The sequence below is a fragment of the Lonchura striata genome, chromosome 8, assembly GCF_046129695.1.
Source record: "Lonchura striata isolate bLonStr1 chromosome 8, bLonStr1.mat, whole genome shotgun sequence".
In the NCBI taxonomy this organism is placed as follows: domain Eukaryota; kingdom Metazoa; phylum Chordata; class Aves; order Passeriformes; family Estrildidae; genus Lonchura; species Lonchura striata.
In genome coordinates this window covers 26287483-26313825 of record NC_134610.1, presented here as the reverse complement: position 1 = coordinate 26313825, position 26343 = coordinate 26287483, and the positions used below count along the sequence as shown (strand labels likewise).

Here is a 26343-nt window from a genome sequence, read left to right as displayed (position 1 = left end):
GTTTAGGCACAGGCATGTGAGAAGGTAGCTCAGCTGAAACCTGCAGTCCATCCCCCCTGGGCAGTGCTGACACCCACATGCACCAGGCAGTGAGTGCTGCTGCCTTCTGCTGTCCCAGGTTGGCTTCACAAGTGTTTTGTATTCCCATCACGCTTACCTTCAGGGAGAGGTCAGGAGTGAGTCAGGAGCAAGTGAATCACGCCAGGCGTGCAGGACAAGCAGCAGAGGTGTAACTGCTGCTGAGGGAGCACAGGGAGCAGCCTCTGCAGTGGTACCTGCAAACTCGCGTGTCCCAACCCACGGGTCCCACGGGAGCTCCTGCTCTAGCATGAGATGATGCATGACAACAGCTCTTGCCAGCAATTTGGCAATTGTACCAACACCCTGCCTGAGCACTTTCTGTCATCCTGTTGATCCCAGCACTAGAGAATCTGAGCTCACCTGTAGAAGGATGTGTTTGGCATGCATCCCCGAGTAGTGGGGCAATGCACAACTCCTGAGAAATTAACTCGCTCTAGGGAGTGGGTCCAAGCCACAGGAATGTGACCAGGCAAGACACAACCATGCTGTGACACTGAGAAACCATCCCTGAAACATGTGCAAGAGAACAAACTTCTGTGAAACGCAATTGCAGCCAAGGTAATGTTTGACTGATATTAAGATACACACTTGACTACACAGGGATCTGTTACCCAGTTTTTTCAGTGCAAAATTCAAGCCAAACTGCATTTTTATCTCAGGGACTAACCCTATTTGGGATTCTCTCTCATTACTGTAGGTTTTTCTGAGCAAGAACATGAATGGCATTATAAAAATGAGAAAATCCCAGCTGTAATGAGTTGACCTTACTGCTTCCCCTTGATTTCACTGGAGGTGTTTACCTCAGTGCTGAATTTGTTATCCTGGCTTCCATCCCAGTGTTTGGATCCAGCCTTGCAGATTACATAATAGGGTTGTGATCCTTGCAGTGTTTGCTGCCTTCTGTTTCTGTTCTAAAGACCAGTAGTACATGGTTTACAGGAATGCTTAAAAGTGAGACATGCAGCATATTTAAACTGAAAGGCATAAGCCTTTCAAACATTATTAAACAACAGAACTGCCATCAGAATGGGTACCGGAAAACAGATTTAAAAATATCAGGAGGAAGAGGAACTGTGTTTTTCAGAACTTAACCTCTAACCTAATTAAATTAAGATTAAAAACAGTCCTCTCTTTGGGGAGAATACTTTATGAATACTTAGGGCAGGGCACAGATTGAGATGATACCATAGACTGCTCAACATATGCCTTTTCCCATATTCTTCCAGCTACCATTTGCCACTAAATTGAATTAGTGTAAATGGAACACCCTGCTCAAAAAAGAGACTTTGTAGTTTTTTAAAGCATGTTTATGTGACTGCACATAAATGTTTGTGTAAAAAGGGAGTTATGACAGTTTATACCACAAAGGTTACAGTAAGAAAAAGCACTTCTTTTTGACAATAATTCACAAATTCACAAGAATCACTTTAATATACAAAGCAATTACTACCATTCTGAAACACAAAGCAGCTAATATGTACATAGTGTTAATAAAATGCATTATAACCCAGTACAATTTTTTAAACACAGATAAAGCACATAAAAAAAAAAAAAACACAACAGGGATGTTTCTAGATTTTTGGGGAGATGTAAAAAAGCATTTATTTTTTCCCCCAATGATGGATTTTCATTTAGTTTTTTAACTTCCACAAGTATATGGGAGTCAAGCTCAAATACCCTGTTCTGTGCTGACACGGTTTGGGTAAAGAATCAGAAATGCAGATGAGGTGAACATACTCTTTCCAGCTTACACTACAAAGGGAGAATAATAACCCTTGCTCTGGAAGCTTCCCTGAAAAACACTGTTTCAAAACAATTTCAAATGATAAATCCAGAGTAGAAACAACTAATTTCTGAAGTGAATGAGCAATCTGTGGAAAAAAGTCTGTGGAGGAGCTGGCTGCCAACTAGCACCTCTTCTTGTCCTGTTCCCATCCCAAGAAGTCCATTATAAGCAGCACAGTTTCAAATCTCATATAAACTTGAAGTTGTAGAACATTTTAAAATTAATGTTTTAATATAAATAAATGTAATTAAACACACACAAAAAAAATGGAGTGGCACCTGTATAAAACATCTTGTGGAGAGCACCCAAACATCCTTAGATCTTAAGAGTGGCCATTTCTGCATAAGCAACTGGCTCAAGGTCTGCCATCCCCATGCTCTCACTCAGCTACCCCCTAATTTAGAGGAATATGCAGCTGAGGCTGAGTGAACTGCTCGAGTCCAGAGTGCAGTGAGTGCTCAGCTTACAGTGTGCCAGCCATGGGTCACTCCAGCCTGTCCCTGGCCCTTTCCCTGCCAGCACACAGCTCCCGAGGCCAGCTGACTGCTCCTGCCTCCCCCGCCGAGAGCGAGCCCTGAACTCAGCACGGAGCGAGTCACAAACTGCACTTGCAGTGCCAGAATGCAAACAGGTCACTCTTCAATTTGTGCTGTGCCAACTAGCCCAAGCACATCTCTCTGCAGGCCACAGCTTAAATACATTTTAAAAACACATTCCAAGGCAAAACACTTGAAATGCAAACCCTCTTTACACCACCTGGATCTGGTCCCTTTCCCCCAAAGATTCACACACTTAAGTCTACCCACAGACCTGAACCTGTCACAAGCACACAGAAGTTGGATTTCAGCACCCTCTCTTCACCAGTCTGGCTCCTTCCAGACCAACTGAGCTTCCGGATACATTCAGGCTTTTGTAAAATCAGTGTCTTTTACAGCTAGCAAATTACACAGCTCAGAAAAACAAGTTTCCAGGCAGATGACAGAGAACCATCAGTGTACTGTATGCTTTTTAAAACCTGCTCACAATGACAGACTTCAGGGTTATAGTTAAATTATCATCGTTCCTGCAAAAGAAAGGTGGTTGTGCCGTGCTTTTCTTTTCAAGCAAGGTGACACACTGTCAGTGCACCTTTACTTCCTGGTGTCAAATTATTGGAAAGCCTTTTGATTTGTTTTCTTGGAATGCAGCTTGTAAAATCCACAGACAAATCCTGAATTAAGAAAAGGGGAATAAAATGGCTGAAAAATAGTTCAGCTTTCCTTCCAAATTAACCTCCCTTTCCCACATGGGATCACTGAACTAGTTCTATTCTAAAAATAATTTCACATCCATCCTCTACATACTGCTCCAAGACACCACACACTTGATTCTTACCCCTTCAGCTCTCCTGCCCTTCTGAAGCAATGTCTGCTGGGCACCAGGTGCTGATCTGCAAGTTCAATTAGCCAAGGAAGCAACTGCTGTGGAGGAGTGAATTGTGTGCAGGCAGCAGGATCACAACAATTATGCCAGAAATCTTCTCAAGCAAACCAAATTTACCTTATTTCTTTTTCCTCTGTGTTTTGTTTGTTTTTTTCTTTAAAAGTGCACATTTTAATTAAACATTTACAAAGAACATAGTGTAACAAAAATAAATACATAACCTTTTGGTTGGATCATTGGCAAATGTTACATCACTAACCAGGCTCCAGGGTAAAAAAAATACAATAAAAACAAGGTCTTAGAAAATTAATTAAATCCTCTATGAACTATCATAGATTTGCGACCACTGATATTGAACTTGCTTTGATGGGTGGACTTGTCTTTAAACCACAAAAAAACACTGACTGCCAAAAATGATAAAACAAAATAAAAAAGCAGGTGCCAGTTTTCGCTAACAGATGCCTACTTGCTGCTGCAGTTTACTGGAAGCCCAGATTTTAAAAAAGCAACCCGTGGTACAAATTTAGGTCAGAAACTATCAGGGCTGTTTTTCCTTATTTTTTTTTTTTTTCCTGAGCCTCTTAATTATTCCAAACACCCCACCAATTTTCTGACCAATGTACAAGTACCAGAGAAGACAGTGATCTCCACTGCAAATGCCAACTCCAGGCTAGCCAGAACTGCAGGTGTCTGAGCAGTCCTGACAAGCACAACAGGCTAAAATTGTGCTTTCAGATACAAGCAACGGTGCCGGCAACTACCCAGTGCTGGTGAAATTGCTGCCTAAGGAAGAATGCATCACCACTACCCCAGGAGGAAAACAGAAGTCTTACCAGTGGTTCCTTTAGAAAATAACACCTTAACAACCTTTCCAAATATTTTGCCTTTGATATATAGCTGCCAAAGAGAAAAAGCACACAAGTGAATTACTCTGGGTGGTGGTGGTTGTAAGACAACTGTTTATATAATTTCAAAAATCTTCATCAATAAAAAACAAACTTCACAAAAGCCACAAAAGATGAAATAAAATTCTTGAAAATGGATAACTGAGAGACAGCACAAAACAAATCAATAATTAAGAGCTAGAATAATGCAGCCCAGAGCTACTGGGGTGAGGGGAAGCGTTCACACCCACACACACACCCACACACACATCCACACACACCCAGACACACAGAAAAGTAAAAATTCTTCTTCTGACCTCCATATACTATAATACTCAGCATTCCTGACTTAAAAGCTCTCAGAGCTGTAGATTATATACTGTGTGTATATATATATATATATGTACATATATTATACATATGTATTTTCCAAGAATATCTAAATTAAAAGAGCACCTTTGACAATATCTTAACTGCCTGATTGGTGCTGTTGTTTTGCAAAATAATGACATTACAAAAATTATATTTCAAACCAATTCTTGTTTATTATGAACGGAACGGATCTAGCCCTTTCTAACCCTCTCTTCAGGTAAAAGAGTCTATCAGTTCTTGAAAACTCACAACCGTGAGATATAAAACTAATCCTCCCTCCCCCTTGTCAGCATCATTTCCATCCTACTTCCAAATGGCCTTAGTTTATAGAAGCTTATCACCCCAACCTCACTACTTGGTAAATAACATAGGAACAGAATCCTGTGTCATATTCCTTCCCTTTCTGGGACAATATGAATAGTAAAGCATGTATGGGTAGCCTAGCCAGCCCTGTACTTGGTCTAATACATTTTTTATTATTGTAATCTATAATTTTCATTAAATAAATTTGTGTCCCATAATCCTCAGTGCAGCATAAATAAAAATAATGATTCTTGCAGACGCCTATGTACTTTGAATTACATTCCTTTTCTTAGTGAAACTTTATTTGCTAATGAAGTCTAGGCTAAAACCACTACAGGCCACTCGCAGACCACACACAGACAAACGAGTAACACAGCTCTCCTCTCACTGCCACACAAATTTGCACAAACTGTGTATTAGGAGAACCCCACCTGGGCACTGTTTTAGGCTCCCATGCCCATTCAGCCCCCAGGTTTTGTGCCCAGTGATTATCAGCAATCTCTGGAGAGTGCTCATTACCAACTAAACACAGTTCTCAGAGCCCAGCTTGCCTTGCTCAGTTCACAGCAAAACCTCACATTTTTTGTAAACAGATGTTCTCCAAAAGAAACAGCCTTAATGTGGGCATATGCAGCCTTTTCTGTGTTTCTCAAAGCTCAAGGAAACATTCCATGTAACTGCAAATGAGGCCACCATGAGCTCCATGCTTTACAAGAATGACTCCTGTATTACCAACATTTCTACTTCAGTACTCGTTCTGGAAAATGTAACCGTTTTATGTATTTGTATTTCCTGATTTTAAGAATCAGATAGGTTTTATAAAAGCACTGCTGAGAACTTAGGGTCTTTAAATTTGCACTGCTAAACTAATAGATTCATCTCCCATTAAATAAAAACACAAAAATCAATTCTCTATGGCAGATAAAAATAGACCATTTATAAACTCCCACAAAACTTGTGAAAGTGAATTATTTCATATTTCTGATACTTATCTTCTTTTCTTGAAATACAAGTGTAATTTGAAATTCTTGATAACTTTAGATGTAACAATAATGCTGTAAGTTTAACCCTGCTCCTTTTAAATTAAATCTCTTGGAAACTGAATGCCCCCTCAAATGAGAAATCTAGAACTTTTAATACTGCTTAGGTGTTTGAGACTCAACTGCCCAGAGTCTTCCAAGTATTTTCCTTATAATGTCACACTGATTGTATAACCTTTTAGAAGCCTGTGTGTGAAATTTATCTTAAAAAGATATAGAGTGAACGGGAAAAAATATTAGCCAATACTCTGCTAGGCAAGGCCTTATCCATACATCTCCATACATAAGAGTTTGACCAGAAGCCCAAAGTAAACTTACTCCATCAAATGACCCAAGTTTATAGTGAGAGACTGGCTTCAGAGGGCCAGTACACAAACTGCACATGATTAGTTTGGACACATTCTTTTTGACAACTTCTTGATGCTCTTTTTTGGTTCTTTTTGAGCATGATTCTTTTGAAGTCCTAATGCTTAATACAGAGTTTTAAAAAAATATTAACTACCTTTTTTAACACCATAAATCTGGGAAAGACTACAGTTCCTCAGTGCACAGAAAAAAACCTGATCTTGCAAACATCTGAGGCACTTAAGTAATTTTAGTTGCAGGAACAGATTACTCAATAAATCTGACCCTTTCCAAGAAAAAATACCCCAAATAAATTAAGAGTTTAGCTAATCTGGCCAGGTTCAAATAATCAGTATTTTCTCTTTCAAAGCAGGAGTTGTAATATTTGTGTTTAAGTCCTCTTTAATATTTGAGGTTGTCCTGGTAGTTGTTATACTGCAACTTAATTTATGTATAGAAGGCAGCCTCAAAGTTCAAAAAAGAATTTAGTAAATCAGGCAGATATTTCTATTGAGTACAATAATTTCCATTGCCTAAGACAGTGGTAGTGAAATAAAAATAACCTCATTGCTTGAGAGGACTTGGGACACAGACCATACTGTCTTCATGGAGTATTTAAGTGGAGTTGGCTATGCTTCAACTGCTTAGTTGTTCTGCATAGAAATAGGTAGTGCTTTAACATGCTACCCCTGTTTACTATATGACTGTTTACAGAAGATCACGATTGCATCTTTTTTTTTAAATTTTCTTTCCTATCCAAATATAATTTCCCAACCTATATCCTCTGAAATTGGTGTGTGTTTTCTGTGCATTCAGAATGCTGAATGCACTTGCACACATAAACTATGAGAATCAACAACTGACCAGTGAAGCTCATTTCAATGCATTTGTTTCTGAAGTATGGAGAAGGTTTTACCAGTCCAGGAGGGCTTAATAAAGATTGCAAATCAAACCTCCATCCTGGGCTAGTTTGAGAAAGGTCTGTTATCTCCACACCAAGAACGTGACAGTGAAGCGCCCTTTGTCTGGTGTGCTGCTCAGCCGTGTATTTGTACAGTTCAGCTGAACGTGTGAAACCAGTGTGGCAACCACTGCTTCTTCATTGTACCATGCATGCTCCACCTCTGCAGCCCACCATTCTCTGGACCAAGAGGCTGGGGTGACTCTGTCTCTAAGGCAATGGAAAGAGCTCAGCACAAATTCTTGACATCTTTACAAAAGGACCCTCCCCACAGTAACTTCCCAAGTGACCACTGTTACTCCTTGAAGAGGATCGGGAGATGAGAGAGAAGCCTGTTCTTCTTCTTCACGCTGAGATTGATGATGAAATTCATCTTGTAAGGGGAGAAGTGGAGGCAAATACTTGAACATTCACAGTTTGATGCAAAGCACAGATGAAGTATATTCTGTAGTTGCTTCAGGCAGTTTTGAGCATAGAAAAAAAGAAATGTTTAGAAAATAAAAAGTTTACTTTGTCTTTCTGGGTATAGCCAGAACCAGTCTCTATCCCACCTGGACAAGTGAAAACGAGAATCCAAAATTAATCTGATTTGTGGCAGTAAAGGTCTTTAAGTGCTTTCAACTCCTCAATCAGTGTCTTGTTTTGGTTTTCAAGCACAGCCACTCGATTTTCTAGACATTTCACGTACTCCTTTTTCTTCCTGCGACATTCACGTGCTGCCTCTCTGCAAAGCAAAAAAGGCCATTCAAATCTAGAACAATCATTTGCAGACATGGGCTACCCAACTGCTTTCAGTCAAACCTTCACTAGTACTGCCATTTTCAGAATATGGACGTATTGCTAAGAAATCCTAGTGATGAAAAACACTGAGTTTGTTACAACTGCTCCTCATAAATCACACTCACTCAAGATCCACATATCATTTCAGTATACAGATCCCAGTAAGACAGCACCAATAACTTCATCATCATCATCATCATCATCATTATTATTATTATTATTATTATTATTATTATTATTATTATTATTTCTTCTGTGAGCAAAGGATCCTAATCAGTGATAACATTTTGCTCGCAGGATTCACATTGAAGCCTTTAGGCTGAGTAGAATGGTGCTGCAGTAATTTGACTTTATTATCATCTATTACTCTTTTTACAGTCTTTAACTTTTCCCTTTGCTGCAGTCCAACAAGATGATCAACTGGTGTAAAAAAAGTGCTGTATCTCAAGCATTCATGTATTTGCTCTTGAGCAATGCTTTCATTTTAATAATGATGTCTACATCACTGCAATGATACTATAATTGACTCAAATAAAAATAAAAGCCAAAAAATATCACAAGATAAACATTAGGAACCATGTAATTCTTTAGTCCCTGTCACCTATGCCAAAAACAGACCTCAAAATAGTCAAACTTTTAAGTATTGCTTGTAAAGAGTGAGCTGCCTGTAGGTAACTTGGTAACATACCAAGAGCACCAGTGAAAAACACCAGAAGGTATTAATGTGCTGCTGAGCATCCTGAAGGCAGGAACACCGAGCAGGAACTACCCTGCACAGCAACAGAACGGCACCAACGTGCAAAGTAAGCACAGGGCTAAATGCCACGGGCAGATGGGAGCCCAGGCAGAGGGCTCTCCTCCTGCAGTACCACTTGTCCTAGCAGCACTCTGCAGGCACAGGGAAACACTTATTTGCCCTAAACCTTTAGGTACAAAGCAGAATAGCTTCAAAAATAAGAGTCTGTGTGCCCCTTCATTGCAAACACTACACAGACTGGTGAAACAGTCCCATTTCTGGGAAATGAGAGGACAAATCAGAACCTAGTTCCTCCCCTTATTAGATAAATAGTAGCTGTAAAACCAGAATGCATTCCAGGACCTAACTGATAAGAAGCCTCTAAAGTAATTCCTGAAATTCAGCTCCACAAATGAGACAGGATGAAGAAACCATAGCCTGTAAGCCCTGAAAGGATTCAAGTATCCATTTGTCACTACCACAAATACAATTTCACACGCCTGCAGTGCTTCAGTAAACCATGTGTAACATTTAGAATTTAAGTAATTTTGGGCTGTTACCAAAAGATTAAGTACTAGGAGATCAGGAAGTGCCTCCCAGTGCAAGCTACTAACAAATCTCCTTGGGTGACAATATTTTTTTTCTGTGATCTTTTTCTGTGATTTTTTCCCCCCCTTAGGCTGCGTATATTAAGCCACCTCAAGTCTGTGTGTGCTAGTTGTTCATTACAAACAGCCAGACTTTTACTGAAATACAACAGAGCTTTAAAAATGTAAAACTTAAACAGAAAATTTGCACAATAATATATATGAATATTTACACTATAATCCTCCAGTAAGTACCACCTTACCATCTGCCTCTCTATCCCTTTTCCCCACTTTGCTATGGAGCTTAGATTTGCAAATATCTATTAAGCAGACAAGCTAACAGCACCACATGCAACATGATACTGTTGCAAAAGCTGTCAATTTAACTCAAGTGGGGTAATTCCCCATTGTTCTTCTTGGCTTTCACAAACACAAAAGCTTTGTTTTACTGGAATAAGACTGATGACTAAATGAGAGTATTCTGTTATTCTAATTAATGTTTTTTTTTCAAATGCAGAGCCTGAAAGAGTGATATCCACTATTCACTGGTATGAGAAAACTATATAAAAAGGGAGATGGGTGACATTCTGTACAAAAACCTTTTAAAAAAGTGACCTCTGCTGTTCAGCATTATTTACTTCATTAAAGCCCCTTGTATAAGCACTGGGTCTGCTCAAGTTTCCATTATGTTCACAGCACAGCAACCTACAGAAGATAAATCAATCTGCACAACATCAGTTTTTTCAGACTGACAGATGAAGTTAACAAGGTTTTCAGGGGGCTTCCCCTGCTCAGAAGGGTGGGAAGCTCTGGGTTCTCAGTGTCACAGTGTAACACACAGGCTCCAATCTGTGGCCTTGGGTAAGAGTTCAAGCTTGGTGTGCTGGGCCAGTTCAGACCTGCCCCTTCCCACTCCCACAGCAACAGACCTCAGGAGCATCCTGCTCAACTTCTCCCTACAGCTCCCTTCCTTTGCTACTTCCACCCACTCCTATCTCTAAGCTTAGCTGTTCCTCCTCACACACTGGATCCTACAGGATCAAGTCTTTGCTTTTCTTTTAGCCCCTCTACTGCCACTATTGGCTGCACAGGATTTCAATCAAAAGGAATAGCTGCTCATTTAGTCTTTGCCTGAGCCTTTCTGCCTCTGGAGGAGAAAATCCAAAGCAGTTAAAAGAACAAGTGAGACAATTAAGAAAGCACTCACAAAGAGCACATGTGGGCCAGCAGCAAGGCTAAGGGAGAGAATCCAGCAAAGTAAACCACATGAATGTAGTAATGCAATAAAAACTCAACTCATCTTAGTGTTTGTAAGAACATACCTGCAGTCATACAAGTATCTCACCAATTACTTTTCTCCTTACTGCAACAACCAAATTCACTCTCCTCACAGAATGAGCCTGACACTTTACTCAAGGTTTCACGGTCGCAACACACAGCATTAGTAGATATATATTTCTGCTTTGTGTCTTTAAATAAAGGCAAATTCTTTGTGAAGCATTTCATAACAGGGCTAAGAAAGATTAGTGCCTGACACACTGCCCTGTGCAGAGCTGCCAGGGCAATGAAAGCAGTGTGAATGTACGTGCCTGTTCTTCATCAGCCGCACTTCCCTCTTGCGCGCAGCCTCCTCTGCCGGCTGCGTCGGCAGCGCTGGGGACGACGCCATGACGACGCCTGGCGCGATGGTGCTGGTCGGGGCCGTACGGATCTGGTAGGTCTGCACGTCTCCTGAGGCAGCTGCAGGGACACACGGGAACGTGGCATCAGTCTGGTGACAGCGCTGTCACACGTGCTCATCTCTCTAACCTGTCATGTCCCTAACATAATCACCTCTGTGACCCAGCCACCTCCCCACGCCACAGCTCAGGAGGGACAGCCATCATCTGGGTCATCACTGCTGCCTCGGGCTCCGTTTATTCGTGTATGCAAGGTTTTGGGCATTCCTGCTGAAGAAGTCTTCACCTGTTCTTGGTAACTTGATTTGTCTTGTGGTAGAGCTGTGCTTCTTTCTCCCTTATTATATTTCTTTATACTGCTCTGGTTTTTGGGCAGTTCTAGCATTTCTAGAGAAGGATGGGGTTGCTATTTCTAGCTATGTTCGAAATATCTGTCTGGAAAAGAAGGAACTGCATGTGTAAGTATCTAACATAGAAAAAAGGTATAAAAATGAAGCATTTACTCCCACAAGAGATGGACAGTGCCCTCTATTGTTTCTCTAGAATGAGCAAGGTCTTGGCTTTCTTTTATTTTATTAATTTTAATCTTTGGAGTGTGTTAATTTTGCCTGAGCTCATAAAAAACCGCAACACCACCTACAGAAATCATACATCCTTAAGAACACAAAAACCCAAAGATCAATGCAACAACAGTACTCTTCTATGCTATGCATTTTTACTGATGCCTGGTAAACTCTTCACTTTCAAATCAACTACTTTACAGTCATAGAGGCAGGGGTACATTTCTATTATTTTCAATAAAAATTTTGTAATGCTCCTCTATTTTTAATAAACCAAAGTATGTATTCTGATACAATAGGTCCCCACAACTTACTCTAAGCAGAAGTAGCTCTGCCAAGTTGAGGGCTAGACCAAATGGTCACTTAAGGCACTCTGCTAAATTGTTCTATGATTCCAAGACTCACTGATTGAGTTAGTCACTCAGTGACTAGTTACAAAAGTAACAGTAGGAAGAAATGATGACTTGCAACTGAAAAAGGGGAAAAATTACTAATAAATTAAAGTGTCCCTTTAGAAAGAATCAAACATCCTTCTAATCTATCTTAATGCTTGCTCTGAACTTCCTATTGTTGCACATATGGGAGAACTCAGAACTCTAAAGTGATATTAGCTTTTGCAGAACATATTAAAAAATTGTGTGGACAAAATGCAGGAAACACAGCATGGAAAAGCAAAAATAAATGTATTAAACCTCAAATATCCACAGTTTTACCAGTCTAAAGGAAAAGGCTTCAAAAAATATGACAAATAGTTTTTTTGTCCAGAATTTCAACAATTTTATGGACTTATCTGTGCCAAAGCTGTTAATTCTGTTTCCTGACATATTTGAAGGAGTCAGGTTGGCAACTTCTATCTGCACAGAGAAAATGTTACACAGAATGACTATCTGTGAACTTTCTCACCTTGTACAACAACTTGGTTGCTGGGTACAAGTATCTGCTGTCCGTCTGTGGTCTGTGCATATTGTAAAATGGTGGTGCCAGGTTGGGTTGCAGCTGCATTGGTCATCGTCAACGTCTGGAGACCTTGTACTCCATCTGTGCCATTGTTAGACAACTGTATTGCTCCTCCTTGGGTGATGGCAACTGCAGACAAAAAAAATCAACCCAGCATTTCAGACAATAATTCATTCATTAACTTACAGTATTAAACGTAGGTATGGAAGAATACTGATCTAAGCTAAATCACTTGAATCCTTACACACCCCCAAATAAGACACATGGTTTCAATGGACAAGAAAGAAATTATCCTTTGAAAGGTAAGTTTTCAAATGTTTGTGAGGTCCAAAACCTACAGCCTAAAATATAAACTAGTTTCTCTAATAAAACAGAATCACATGGAAGAGTTACAATCCACCCCCAGGGAATACTTTTTAATTAGTTAAGATTTTCTTGGTTGATTTAGGTATTTTTCTCAATCCTCAGTTTTTCTTCTCATCTGAAATTCCTCTCATCTTCTGTGCTTTATGCCCTTCAATCTCCTCTGCTGCTAGTTCTATCCATCTTGTGTTTCACTTTCTTCGTGGCTTTTTTTCCCCCTTCTGATTGTGTCCCTGCTTCTCTACAACTTCCTGAGACCCTTCCTAGGTGTTTTATCATTCATAAAGGTACAGGTTGGTTCAGGCAGTCTTAACTTTCTTGTTTTTTTCCTTTCTTGCCCTCAATCCTGTCATACAGGTATACTGAGACATTGCCCCTTTTGTGACTCACAGAATTCCACTGTGTTCCTATATACAGACACACCAAAATCTCGTCTGCACACGCAGTTATTGTACAGTTGTAACAGGAATCAGAATTAACCATATCCATTTCAATAAAATTAAGCAGGGCACAAAGCAAAGGGGTTAAGGAGTAAACAGAAATACAAAATTTTAAAGAGATTTTAAGAGACAGAGGTAAACAAGTAGTTCTTTGTCCCTTTTGTATGTGTTGTATATGTCTCTTACTGTATGGTTAGTGTGAGACAGGATGTGTCTTATCTTTAAGGCCATATCCTCAATCATTCTTCAAGTCAAAACACTGTATCTATAAAATCTAACAAAGAAAACACAGAAACATATACTTATGAAATATATTAAGGCTGTCAATGACCTTATTTTTTCAGGACTTTCTAAAAATTTAATTGCAGACGTAATGTTTTTTTTCTAATGATGAAGTTACAGCTTGGTGAACAAGTGTTAATGACCTGCCACAAAAATAAAGAAACTTCTGAATTCCCCCATCTGGTTCCTGAAGTGAAGAAGTTTATAATAGCATTATGGTTAGTTCCTGTTTTGCCTCAGGATGCATTAGCTGCACCAAGTGGCAAGCAGTCCCAGAATGTTAATCGAGCCTTTCAAACACTTACAATAGGAATGTGTTTAAAAGGCCTGGTTAACAGTCAAAATAAAGTAATCTTTTTTTCATCTCCTGCTTTGTCCTAGTCCAAACAACAGTTACAGAAATAATAGTTCTTCATCTTCTCATCCCCACTTACTAGCACCACTGAGAAATTCAGACTACATACTGTACTGCCCACTGCTGGTTTGGTAAATGGGAGTTGGCACCGTAACAGTGGCGATGGCAGGTGCTGCTGTTTCCTCTTCAGACTTTTCTTCTTCGATCCTTGGCACTCCTGGAGCGTCTGAGGACAAGTCATTCAAAATTTTTCTGGCAAAGACAGTGTGTTGTAGAGATTTTAATAAAAATTGGGGGAAAAAAAATAGTCTGATACACAATGCTGGGGAAAACTGTGAAGTGCAGCAAGCCAGCACAGAAAATATGAGCGGAGAATGAAAACCACACACTGTCTTCAAACTCTTATCAGAGAGGATTGTTCAAAATGCCAAGTACCCATGATACAGCTATTACAACCTCTCCTTTTTCTTCAGGGCATGTTTCTCTCATCCATTTTTATTTGGTTCCTGCTTTTAGCTATACAAATATTTGGGAAAAAAGTCAGAACCTGTCTTCTCACTTACACTGGGGGAACTGCTCCATTTCAAAGACTATAAACACCTCAGCCAGGGAGCTGAGTACCAAGGGAGTTAGCAGGAATGCTTGCAGAGAGCCAGCAGTTCATAATTTAACACCTGCCTGGGAGACAATACCCAGTGTTTGAGAACAGTCTCACAGTTCACAGGTGCCCTGCCGGAGAAAGTTCATGGGTAAAGGAATGAACAGATTGTTTCCTTATTTCCATGAGCTAATTATCCAAAGTCAAAACTTCTAAACCATCACTGCTACAGGTCCCACTGAACATGACTATAGACTGATCACAGCAGTCATTGCAATCTGACTCAAACACTGAGTCAAACACTGTCCTTCCTCAGAGGACTGTCAAGCCCTTTTCACTGCTGGCATATTCTATTATGTCACAGCAAAGTGCAGTAAATGCCCTCAGGTAAAGGGCAATGTTTTTTGTAATTCTCCTCCTATGTTTTCCAGTGGATTGGCAAAGGAACTCAGTGGGATGAAGCAAACACAGCTATAGACCCCAAGTTCCAAGACAACACTACTTTCTTATACAAGACTCCTAAGGCTGTGGGAGCCAGAACACCTCTGTGAAGCTATCTAGGGAGAGCAGTCATTCTGCTTAGCAACTTCACAAATAGAGTTTTGCTGTTGCTGTTTTGACTTTGTGTGCATGCAAGAAACCCCAGTACTAGAAAACCCTGTGCAAAGAACCACTTAGGCAAATAAAAAATTCCCATCCAAAGAGTTTGCAATCTAGGTGTTAGATCAGAAACTAGTGAATGAAACAGATGAAAAAATATGGAGAGAGCTGGAATGCTGAAGAACAAAACCCAAGGAGATAAAAAAATCACTTTTTAACCTCATGTCATTATGACATCATGGTTAAAACCTATCTTTGCCAACATAAAAATGGATTTAAGGTAAAGGATAAGGTGGCAGCTTTACAAATACAGGAGCTATGAACTGATGGAATACATGATGTACTTTAGTAGCAGAACCACAGAGAAGTTTTTGTGGAAGAGGTATAGCTTTCAATTCTGTGAACATAGCTACACCTTTGTTTCTGGGGCCAATTACAGCAGGTAGAGGAATGCCAGCTGGGAAGAAACTAAAGACAGCAGTGGTCTGGCTCAGCCTTTCTGACCTAACCAACACCAGCCCTGAGTCTGAGGTGCATACAGAAGTTAACAAATGTTGCTGTGTCACCACGATCTGGTTTGAAGACAGAGGCTGTGTTGTGGCGCTAGTGCAAGCAAGAGCCCACCTCAATGAGAAGTCAGCATGCACAAGCACCCTCTTCTCAGTCTTGCTGCTTGTTTACTTAGCTCTGTTTTCTCACCATATACAGCCACTCTTCCATATATAGTAAAATCAAGTGTCTTGCTGCAGAAGCAGACTGAAGGGAATCTGTGGCAGCCTTAAAGTTAACACTGCTCCTCACAAATAAAATTATTTTTCCAGATCTATTATGGCTAGGGGTCTTCAGCAACGATTTGCACTATCTTTGGCAGAACAGCCTTGAAGGCTGCTAGATGAGGCAGACAATAATGTCCCCAGTGCTAAAAATGTTTTATGGTTGAGATATGCTCAGGCCTACAGCCCAGCTTCTATTTCCAAGGCTATGCTCATAAAGGAAAAAGGAGCACTTGGATTTTTTAAAGCAGCAGGAACTCACAGGTCACTTAAAAACTACTGAACCCCAGAGCTGTTCCTTAATGCTATTTAGTGTGTTTTAAGACTGAAAGTGGGATTTAATACAGACACAAAAAACTGTACAAAGGCTTAATTAATAAAGTAACATGGGACACCACGTGAAAGAGAACCTCAGCTGGTTTTGCCAGAGGTATTTGCCATGAGGAATGGACACTAGATACTACACTGAACACATACACTGACTTAACTTTAAACACAAACTATTTGGCTCAAGCAGAAATTCTCTCTGAGCTATGGAACATCACAGCTTCCTTAAGTCTCATGGGAAAAAGGAATTAAGTTTGATTGCTGCTAGCATTTCAGCAATAATGAAAACCAGTAGAGTTGATTTTTTGCAGACTACAAATTACACAAAATCCCTTTTTGCAAAGCTTAAGTGCATTTTGTATATTAAGTATTCATTAAAGCTATTTCTAAGGCATCTATCACAATGATACTTCAATCTTCTGAAATGTGGCAATTAGCATATTCTCAGCTCACTTCTGTCTTAAGTAAGTGTAACTGCTGAGGTTTCTTCCTCTTGCTTATCTCTTTACATCCTATTCCACAGAAATATTCCATATTCCAATTGCAAGACAGAAGAGAGATTTCAGTTAAACGTTAAATCTAAAAAAAATACAATCCCACTGTTTGTATCTCCATGAGAACACACCCATCCATCAAGAAAATCTTCTGCTTTAACTTGCATACCTGTAGGAGGGTCGTCTGGACAGAATTTCTCTTCGTTTTTGTGAGTCTGTGACACTGTCTACTGATTCCTGTGAATCTTCACTTTCTGCTATAGTGGAGATCTGTAAATAAGAATAGCAATCAAATTTAACAAGCCACTTCCAATGCCTTTATTTTAAGGAAATGTTGACATCCTGTGAAAAACACCACAATGCAAGCGATCTATCTAGATAATGAACAGAAAGTTACTGCTTAGTAATTGATCCAGCAAAGAATGACCAGTGATCTACCCAGCAGAATGTTCTTCATAATTTAAATACTTCAATAAGAAATCCTAAACATTAATACCATATGGTTTTTGCCTTCTATAATGTTTTGTTTTCATCCATTGCAAGGAAACAAAGATTATTTTAGCAAAATTTAGGGAGAGAATAAGTAAACCAAATTAAGGTAGCAGAAGAGTTTGGAAAGAATGACTAAAATACTGAAAAAACATCAATTTATAAATAATGAGGTAGATATGTTAAAGAGAGACTGCCTTTTATGGAAGAAATTGCCAGGAAAATGTCATACATGAAGATATTAAAAATAACATAGAGCTAAAATTCTGACTATCTTTGCTAAAAAAGCAAATTTTTTTATGCATAAAAGCTAAAATAAAAATAATATTAAAATAATTTAGATAATTTAAAATTCAAAATGTGCATGACAAACTACATAAAAGCTAATGATGCTTATGTGAGAAACAGAGATCACATCCTGACAATTTATACACGGTAAAGAAGATTATTAAAGGCTCAAAAATCTTGCTGGCACCCACATCTCACAATTGTCAGATAGAGGGCCTGAATATGTCCAAGGCTGACTGTGAACTACTGGGCTCTGAATATCAAAACATGATGGATCTGCATTGAACCTGGTGAATTCCAAGCATGGTTTCATTGTCAGTATCTTATCTCCTACCTCCAGGGTAGCAACTTGTGCAGTTATCTCAAAACTGCTCACCTCTGATAGATTAAAACTCTGAACTTTTGACTACAATGGCTAAGGATGGCAAAGCTGGTCACAAACTCAGCACTGAAGCTGAGAAGCAAAAAATAAAGATTATTACCAGAATGGTCTAGTTTTAAGTTATGCATACCTTATTCTTAAAAACTATATCCAGTTGAATATCTTATCCAAAAGTCATAATACCTACTTTTTGAAGAAACATTTTTTGAGTTAATTGTTCTAACAGCACATGAATAATGTGTAGTCCTTGTCCTGTGTAGCTGCTGTACACCAAAAAATTTCTACATTCATTAACACTGAACTTCCAGTGGATAAAAAGCAAGTTAGAGGTTTTAAAGATTTCAGACTACTTGCCTCCTATCTTCAGGTTACCTCCATATTGCATTACCTGTCTTGCCTCACAAAAGAGAAAATGCTAAGGCTTCTCAAAGCATACAACACTCAACCAGCACACTTTAAAACCATTTCTATGTAAGGACTGATAGGTTTCTTTTAAGAACCAGTAACATACAGAGACCTTTATTGTAAACCAATGCAAATACTTCTTACAGAGCAAAGACTCTCATTCTAGAATGCTGGTCTCATTAATTATTAAAAAGTACATTATTACAAAAAAATTAATCCTTTTGTTCACTTCAGAATAGTATGAACTCTTACTCAAGAAAAATGTATGTAAATACAGTATAGAGAAAAAGTAGAGTAATACTTTAAGAAAAACCCTAAGGCTGTTAAACTCACCAAACAAATTCTAGAGGGAAATGAAACTCAGCAATGTTTTAAAATGAAAAGTGGTTAAGCCAGAACAGAAAAAAGAGTAGCAAACACTGTAAAGATTTACAAAAACACAATCCAGAACACAAATACATTAAAACCAGTGCAATGACAGGCCTATTTCAAAGGCCCAGTTCACATATTAGGAATTTCTTCAGTCAGTACCTGAACTGTCTGGACCTGTGGAGATTGAATAACTGATGGCTGGGCAGCCTGAATTACTCCATGCACTTGAACCGTCTGCCCATTGGGCAGCTGAACTAAGGTCACCGTGGGTGCAGAAGATGTTGCGTGAGCTGCTGGCATAGATACCTGCGAAGAAGAGACAGTGAGCATAAATTAGGTTATTGCAAAATCTCCTTAGTTCAGTATTTGTTTTGGTGAAAGAACTGTCTCTTCTAGACACCAGTCAGATGACCCAAATGTTTCAGCGTAATATAAAACCCCCTGAACTGCCTGAGCCCAACACCTGACCTACTTCGCAAAATAATCTAATGCAGAATTTCTGGAGGCTCAAGCATAATTTGTAAAATCACTGACAAGAAAAAGAAAAACACAATTGCCTCTATTTTGAAGTAACCTGATACAAACACATCATTACCTTTCACTTACTTCACTTGGATACTGCTCAGACTCGGGTGTACTCCTACAGACACTGCTGAGTCAGAGGCAGAAACATATGGGAGTGGAGCTATTTCTGTTCTCACTCAGAAAAATGCAAAGAATTTGCCAGATGTAAGAACTTAACATTTTTAGGGAATCATACCTTTCACTTTCTACAGATTAAGCCATATGAGTAGCTGGCAAAGTGCATGTAAATGAAGAAAACTGACCATGTGTTCAGACAGAAAAACCCCATGAGTTTGCAGTGGAAGTAAGTATTTTGTAGGCAGTCACTGTGATTATTGTGTAACAGGTCAACACAAACTCTAGTTTCAAGAGTTATTTCTATGAGGAAAAATTGCCCATGTTTTAAACACAACTGTTTCTCCAGCACAGACCTGCAGGCACGGCAGCCATGCCAACAGGGATACACTGATGACCTCAGCATGGCACATTATGGCTCGGGCTCTGGGGACAGCAGTAGCCACGCACAGCTGCTCACACCACATGGGGCAGCCTCACCCTGGCAGCCACAGAACTCCTCTGGGTAGCTGAAGGGCCATGCACCAAGGCTGCCCCACGGCTGGGACAATGCCCAGTGCACATCCAGAACTTCCAGCTGCCTGCTGACACGATGCCTGTGTTAGGGGCTGGAGGCTCCTGAAAGGCTGCAGGGTGCCAGCACACCCCGCCCTCAGTGAGCATCCCTCCCACACGCCATGGCCCTCAGGGAAGGACTGCAGGCAAGCGTGAGCTGCTCTGGCAGACCTCAGCCAGCTCATGGGTCACTGACTCACCAGCTTTCTTCTAGTCATCCAAGTTTGGAAAACCTAACAATGCTCCACGGTTCAAGAGCATTTAAAAAAAATCAATCCACATAGCTGCAGTGCGAGGAAGGGCTACACTGCTGTCCTACCTCATCTCAAAGGGCTGCTATGTACTGGATGCAGAAGGAAATCCTCTGCTGTCCCTGTGAACACGTAATTCTCAAAAAGCTGCAATAGCTCATCTCTGAGTTTTCATAAACATCCACCACTTACAATGAAATCTTGCTTGACAACAAAATAAAAGGGAATTACATGTAGAACTCTCTCCTCCACAGCTGTCTCTCCCTAATCCACCAATTTGCATTTGCTTTTACCTCCGTTTTCCAGGAAAGCAGATGCAGCATTATGTGGTGCTATTTAACTTGCATCTGAGAGAAACTGGGCTGAGATTAACTTGAGAGCCCTTTCCTCTAACAAATTGTATTCTTTTACCAAGTGACCTTTCTTAATAATGCATGTCTGACTAAACAGTCCTTGGCAATGACAGCAAAGCTGATCAACTGGAGGCCACTGTGGCTGGATTAAGCCCACAGCAGAGTGTAACTTCCGCACATGTCTCTGACTCATACCTTGTGGAACTGGGACGAGTTTCCTTTTGACTCTGAAAGCTACCCTGAACTCACTAAAAACGCAGCAATTAAACTAAGCTTGCAAGAGGGGTGACCTTACAAGAGATAATGGAGGAATTAAATTTATATAATTAGTTATTTAGATTTGGCTAGGCCTCTGAGGGCACTCCCTAATGCCAAACACTGCCACTTCACCTATTAAAAATATCATAGTAACATAACACTGATGTGAACAACACAAGGAATTATGTTTAGACTGTTTTATCACCTCCACAAACTCTGTACAGGCTGGAGAAAAACCAAGGTGCAAATAATATAGTAAATGACAACATGGTGGTTCACATGGAGTTTAACCATACTTGTATAGTGTTTTCTTACTTGGAAAAAAGTCTCATTCAAGTACTGGGGTTAATTATGTCTGAGTAAAGTGCATGCTACCCAATACATACTTTTAAGTTCAGCTCCATGGAGGTTAGTATGTTAGCACATAAATGTAAAACATTCTTGATTCTCTGGACTAAACCTTAAAGCACATCAAGTGAGCAGCAGTTAACTGGTTTTGCAGGAGAAATAAACGACTTCCACTCAGTTCACATTGAAGTGTTATTCACACCACCTACATTCTGTGCCTAAGTTAGACAGTGAGAAAACTGCCCAAAGAGGCAAGCTGGTGCAGGGCAGCTGGTGGTTTGTAAATTCACACTACAGCTTCACCCAAGAAAATCAACCTATACATTTAAACAGCTCCACTTCCTACACTATCACTTGAATGGAAATGTATGGACTACAGAGGGCAGGACTTGTTTGGAAGTCTCTGGACTACCAAAAGGTGCAGTGACTTTAAAAATACACTAATCATTTATAGAAACTATGTGATTTAAAACTTCTGCCACTTAAAAGACACTCAATTCCATAAACTATGGAATCAGAAACACCTGTTCATTTTTTTGCAGACTACAATTACTTTTCAAATTGAATGGTTACACAAGAGAGCCAAACATATTCTGTAGTCATTTACATAATGGGGTTGCTTCTGCCCAACCATCAGTTTACTCAAAAATGAAACCCAGGTCCAAAATCAGAGATGTAGATGGGATTGTGTTTCTTATCTCTCCAAAATAATTTGGGGACAACAAATGATCTACTTCTGTCTCTCTAACTTGCCAACAATTCTGTGAAACTCTGGAAACAACAGGATAACACAAGCTGTCAAGTGCCAGATTATTCCACATTATTATAATGCTCATAATATTAATTCCATCTGATAAAATATTTTATTTGCTGCATTATTTATCTACACATTTAGTTTGTTTTCTTCAGAATTAAACTGACTACTACAGGAAAGTTTTTAACAGAAAACACAATAGCAAGACAATCCAATCAATATAAAGAAGACAGTAGGTTACACGCATTGAAATTAATACCTTTCAGTGGTATGGTTGTGGTAAAGAACTCTAGAAATATTTTTTATTCATTACTGTGTTAACATTACACAATTTACACTCATACAGCTCTTCAGAACTAACATAGCCTACTACTCTACTTCTTTAAAAACATTAAGACAAATATTAAAAGAACTAGACATCACATGTGTTTCAGAATCGTATCAACACAATCTTCTCTCAGGCCCATAAGCAAACATTATCCCTCTTAAAAATATTAACCATAAGTAAAACTCTTACACCATATCATTTTTATACCTGGGCTAACGTTGCAATCTGTGGTTGTGCCTGTACTGTCATCTGTTGGGTTTCTGCCTCTGTACCGGCTGCATCTCCACTCTGCTGGTTCTCTGCTCCAGATTCCATGGTCATTTAGTTACCTACAATCACAATATTTGTCATAAGTCTGGGTTGGTATGCAAGTCCATTATTCTTGGTGAATCTGGCAGTAATCACTGCATCTGAATTCCCATTACTACATACTGTTTTAATTTGCTTATTAAATGTTGCCAAATTATTAGTATTCAGGCAAATTTTTTTCATGCCAGGTGTTTGCCTCAGGTTGATTTTTCTGCGTGTAATGTTTCTGAAAAACAAGTCCAGCCTCCTCCAACAATGAGAACAGGAAAAAATGCATTTTGCTCATCCTAATAAAACTGAGCAATTGCACTCTGATGACCTAGCACCTCTGCAATTTGGACTAAAGACCTGTCAGTATGTCAGGAAGGGCACTCCCTCAGTGCCAAGGTGACAACATGCCCTGTTAACAGCCTTCCCTCTCCCCCCAGCTGCAGCCTGCAGATATCCAACAGCAATATTCTGTGCTGAGCACTCAGTCATCTTTGCCTGAACTAAATATACAACATCTCCATGCAAGTTCTTTCCATCACCACATTGTCTATGGCTCTATGTCACAGCAACTTCCACCCAGTGATTTTAAAGCCAGTATACAAAATGATGGAAGCCACTTCTACTTGAACCTTACCAGAAATGTTTTTATATTTAGAGATATGCATTAGTTTGCCATGACCTAAGTTTTTTATCATATACAGCTCCTAATACATTGATATTTCTGAACACTAACTGAGCAAACCTAGATCACCAGAACACACAACTCTATAAAAAGAGGTTGCATAACTTCCAAACCCATGCACGTAGGCAGAGTGCAATGTCTGTTAAATTCTGCACCGATCTCAGAAATCACTTTTCAGCTCTTCTTTAAGTACTGATATGAAAACATTTGATATAAAAAAGAACTTCAAAATACAAGGAAATTATATAGCAATGCTACTGTATTATACTGAACTCCAAATACCAAATATTAAGAATGGGTATTACGTCCATAGCCACAACACTTACTCTGTGTACCACCCTGTGTTGCCCAATGTATTCTGGCCTCTGGCTACCCCAGGGCAGCACACCTCTCTTCAGAGCTGGCTCAAAACCACCACTAGAGCATTTCTGCTTTGGGAAGGGGCCTGGAGGCAGAGGATGCTCAGAACAGTAGAAAAGTGGAAAGAAACAGAAATGCCCTCTCTGTCCCTGGCCTCCCTGAGGAAAAGACTTAGAAGTATCAATACAGGTGGTGGTACCATGTCCACTCTCCAGACATTTCATTTTAAACACAAAGTCAAGGAAGCTTCCATTTCAATGCAAACTATACCTCAGTGTTACAGGAAAGAGAATACCTTTTATACCACCTAAAACAGCACAGTCACACTTCAGTCCTGAATATGAAATGTCTCACAGTAAGCAATTTATAATCACGAAAGGTAAAACAGCTTTTCACAGCAGTAACTGCATGCTACATCGAAAGAAACCAAGTCAGTGTATATAAATCAAAATCTGTATATTTACTACAGAAAGTGACCATTCAAGTGTGTGTGTCAAACCTGAAATGTAAAGTATCAAATATTGAGTTCTAACATCAGTAAAGAAGGAAAATAATTAAACCTGATTTTCCTGGAAAATTAACAATAAAAGAAAACATAATTTAAAAAAAAAAAGCAAATTAAATTATTCTAAGCAGTGGAATTTTGTTATGCCTCTCTCTACCCAAGATTCCCGTACTACAGACTAAGTCTTTCCCATTTTGTGTTTCATACTTCAAAAACAAAACCCATGCACTATTAGTATTTGCAATATATTTTACCAAACAGCTTTTGAAGACTTAATTACAACAGTTTAGATGTTTTTCTATCCCAACTTTAACACACAAGTCATATTTTAACACATAGTCTTCCATGCTATATGCTCATTTTTCTTTTGAGTATTCTGTATTTTGAGAACTACAAACCAGACTACGATAGGTTTCCCTTTGATTTTTACCATTTCCATTACCATTTTACTATGTCTCCAAGAAAAGCAAATCAACAACTTTTTCCCAATTCTATGCATGTATCATGGTGACTCCAGTCAAAAGACTATCTCATTTGAACCACTTCAGAAGCAGATTTTTTACATCAGCAACATCTGCCAGCCAAACCTCTCCAAAGAACTTTTGAACACAACTTTCCAGCTACCAATCCAAGTAAACTGCAAAACCAATAATGCTTGTGTTTGCTGATAGAAATCGTGACTCCACATGGAGTCAATGGGGATTACAAATGGATGAAATGTGCAAGTATCTGGTATTTAGCAATGTTCACAGAGGTAAATGTGTTGCCAAATTCCTGCTGATAAATGCAGTGTTTTCCTAGGAAAAATTTCCAATCCTCTCATACACTATTCAGCCAATGTCCTCTGTCTTTACAAGCTTGGCTTCCACGCTTGCATCATCTTTTGCATATGTAATCAGCAAAAGGATTAACTGTTTGAGATACTCCCTCTTCTACAACACCAACATTTCAGAAATCAAATACTTAACTTGAATTGCAAACACCTAAAAGGAACTTCCTCATTTCATAATGTAAGAACCAAGCAGTGCAGGAAGCTGCTGTGAGATTTACATATTGACACATGCAGTTTAAGTGAGTTTCCAACAACCTGCAGTTTTTTGACAAGCTCTCAGTCTCATGTTATTTACAGGTTCTAAGGAATCTGGTTCAATTTAGCTTGTACTTATACATCACAGTATTTGAATTCTAATGGCTTCACTACTACATTTTACAGTAATTTGTGGGAAAAAAGAGGAATCAGATTTTTGAGCATCAAGGCATCATATTCCAGAGACACTGGCCACTGCATTGTCTAAAGTTTAGGTATGATCAAGATTGCCAAGATGTACAGGCACACAGAACATAAACACTAATTTGCATGTAAGGGTAGGCCATGACAGCTGAAATTAAGGCTGTCAATTCCTATTCTTGCAATTTACAGTGTAACAGAAGAAAATATGCTTGGTTTGAAACCTTAACCTCCCAACACATATAAAGGAATGTCAAACTGTACATCTCCTTTCTAAGCTTTCATACCCCTAGTCTAGACGAGCTTTGCTGATGTGTACCCCACCATCTTTCTGTTCTTGTGGGTACCACCTCCTCCTCTTATTCCTCCTGCCCTGTTCACAGGCACTGATCTCCCTGGCAGGCACCACATCAGGACTTCTCAAATGAAGACAGGGATCTGAAAAGTGTCCTAGTGGGGAACAAGTCTCCGGGGCATGGACAGCATATGAGAGCCCAGGGAGCACAATTCTCATTTTTCCTTGCTTCCAGGCTACTTTCCAACTTGTCAGGAGAGGACATCCACGTGCACATACTTGGAGAAGAGATTAGTAACTGCAGCATTGAACCAAGTATTCTAAATGAAACTAACTGAAAACCACAGCTATTAACAACCAGAGTGGGAAAAAACATCCTGGGTATGAACTCTGAACACCAGAAAGCTGATGAGACTGCCTGGTCAGAGATGGTTTACCTTATGACTTTTGTAGTGCACAGCTTTCTTCATTAGTTCAAAAGTGCAGCAGTATTATATTTACTACTGTTTTTTACTAATAGCTTACTTACTAATGAACTCAAACTCTGGATGTGAAGAGCCAAACAGTGAAACATTCAGCTGAAGATGGGCATTTATTTTAGCTAAATCAAGACTGGGAGAAAGGAGTTCAGCAGAGAATAACTAACTGTCCCAGATGAATTTACTCCATGACCACAGAAGACAGATGCTACTAAAAACAAACAGTTGCAGATCACAACTGAACTACACACACCAGAAAAATCCAAATAAACCTGTCTCCTTAGTTGCATAAAGTTGGAAGGGGCACTTAGTCAAGGACTACTACAGAGAGATCACTTCAGATTTCT

The 26343-nt window shown here is 39.4% G+C and overlaps 1 protein-coding gene across 3 annotated transcripts in view; it reads right to left on the bottom strand.

The window, feature by feature from the left end:
* Positions 1-1485: 1485 nt before the first annotated feature.
* CREB1 (cAMP responsive element binding protein 1) overlaps positions 1486-26343 on the bottom strand; it is a 39650-nt gene continuing 14792 nt past the window's right edge. The window contains exons 2-8 of one of the 3 annotated variants that reach the window (XM_077785117.1): positions 22355-22476; positions 18821-18967; positions 16895-16995; positions 14043-14185; positions 12440-12622; positions 10883-11037; positions 1486-7914 (exon numbers count right to left, since the gene is read on the bottom strand). In XM_077785117.1, coding sequence (XP_077641243.1) covers positions 7774-7914; positions 10883-11037; positions 12440-12622; positions 14043-14185; positions 16895-16995; positions 18821-18967; positions 22355-22468 — 984 coding nt within the window. In that variant the 5' untranslated portion in view covers positions 22469-22476 and the 3' untranslated portion in view covers positions 1486-7773. The remainder of the gene's footprint in view (positions 7915-10882; positions 11038-12439; positions 12623-14042; positions 14186-16894; positions 16996-18820; positions 18968-22354; positions 22477-26343) is intronic. The other 2 variants (XM_077785119.1, XM_077785118.1) reach the window with 2 other exon arrangements.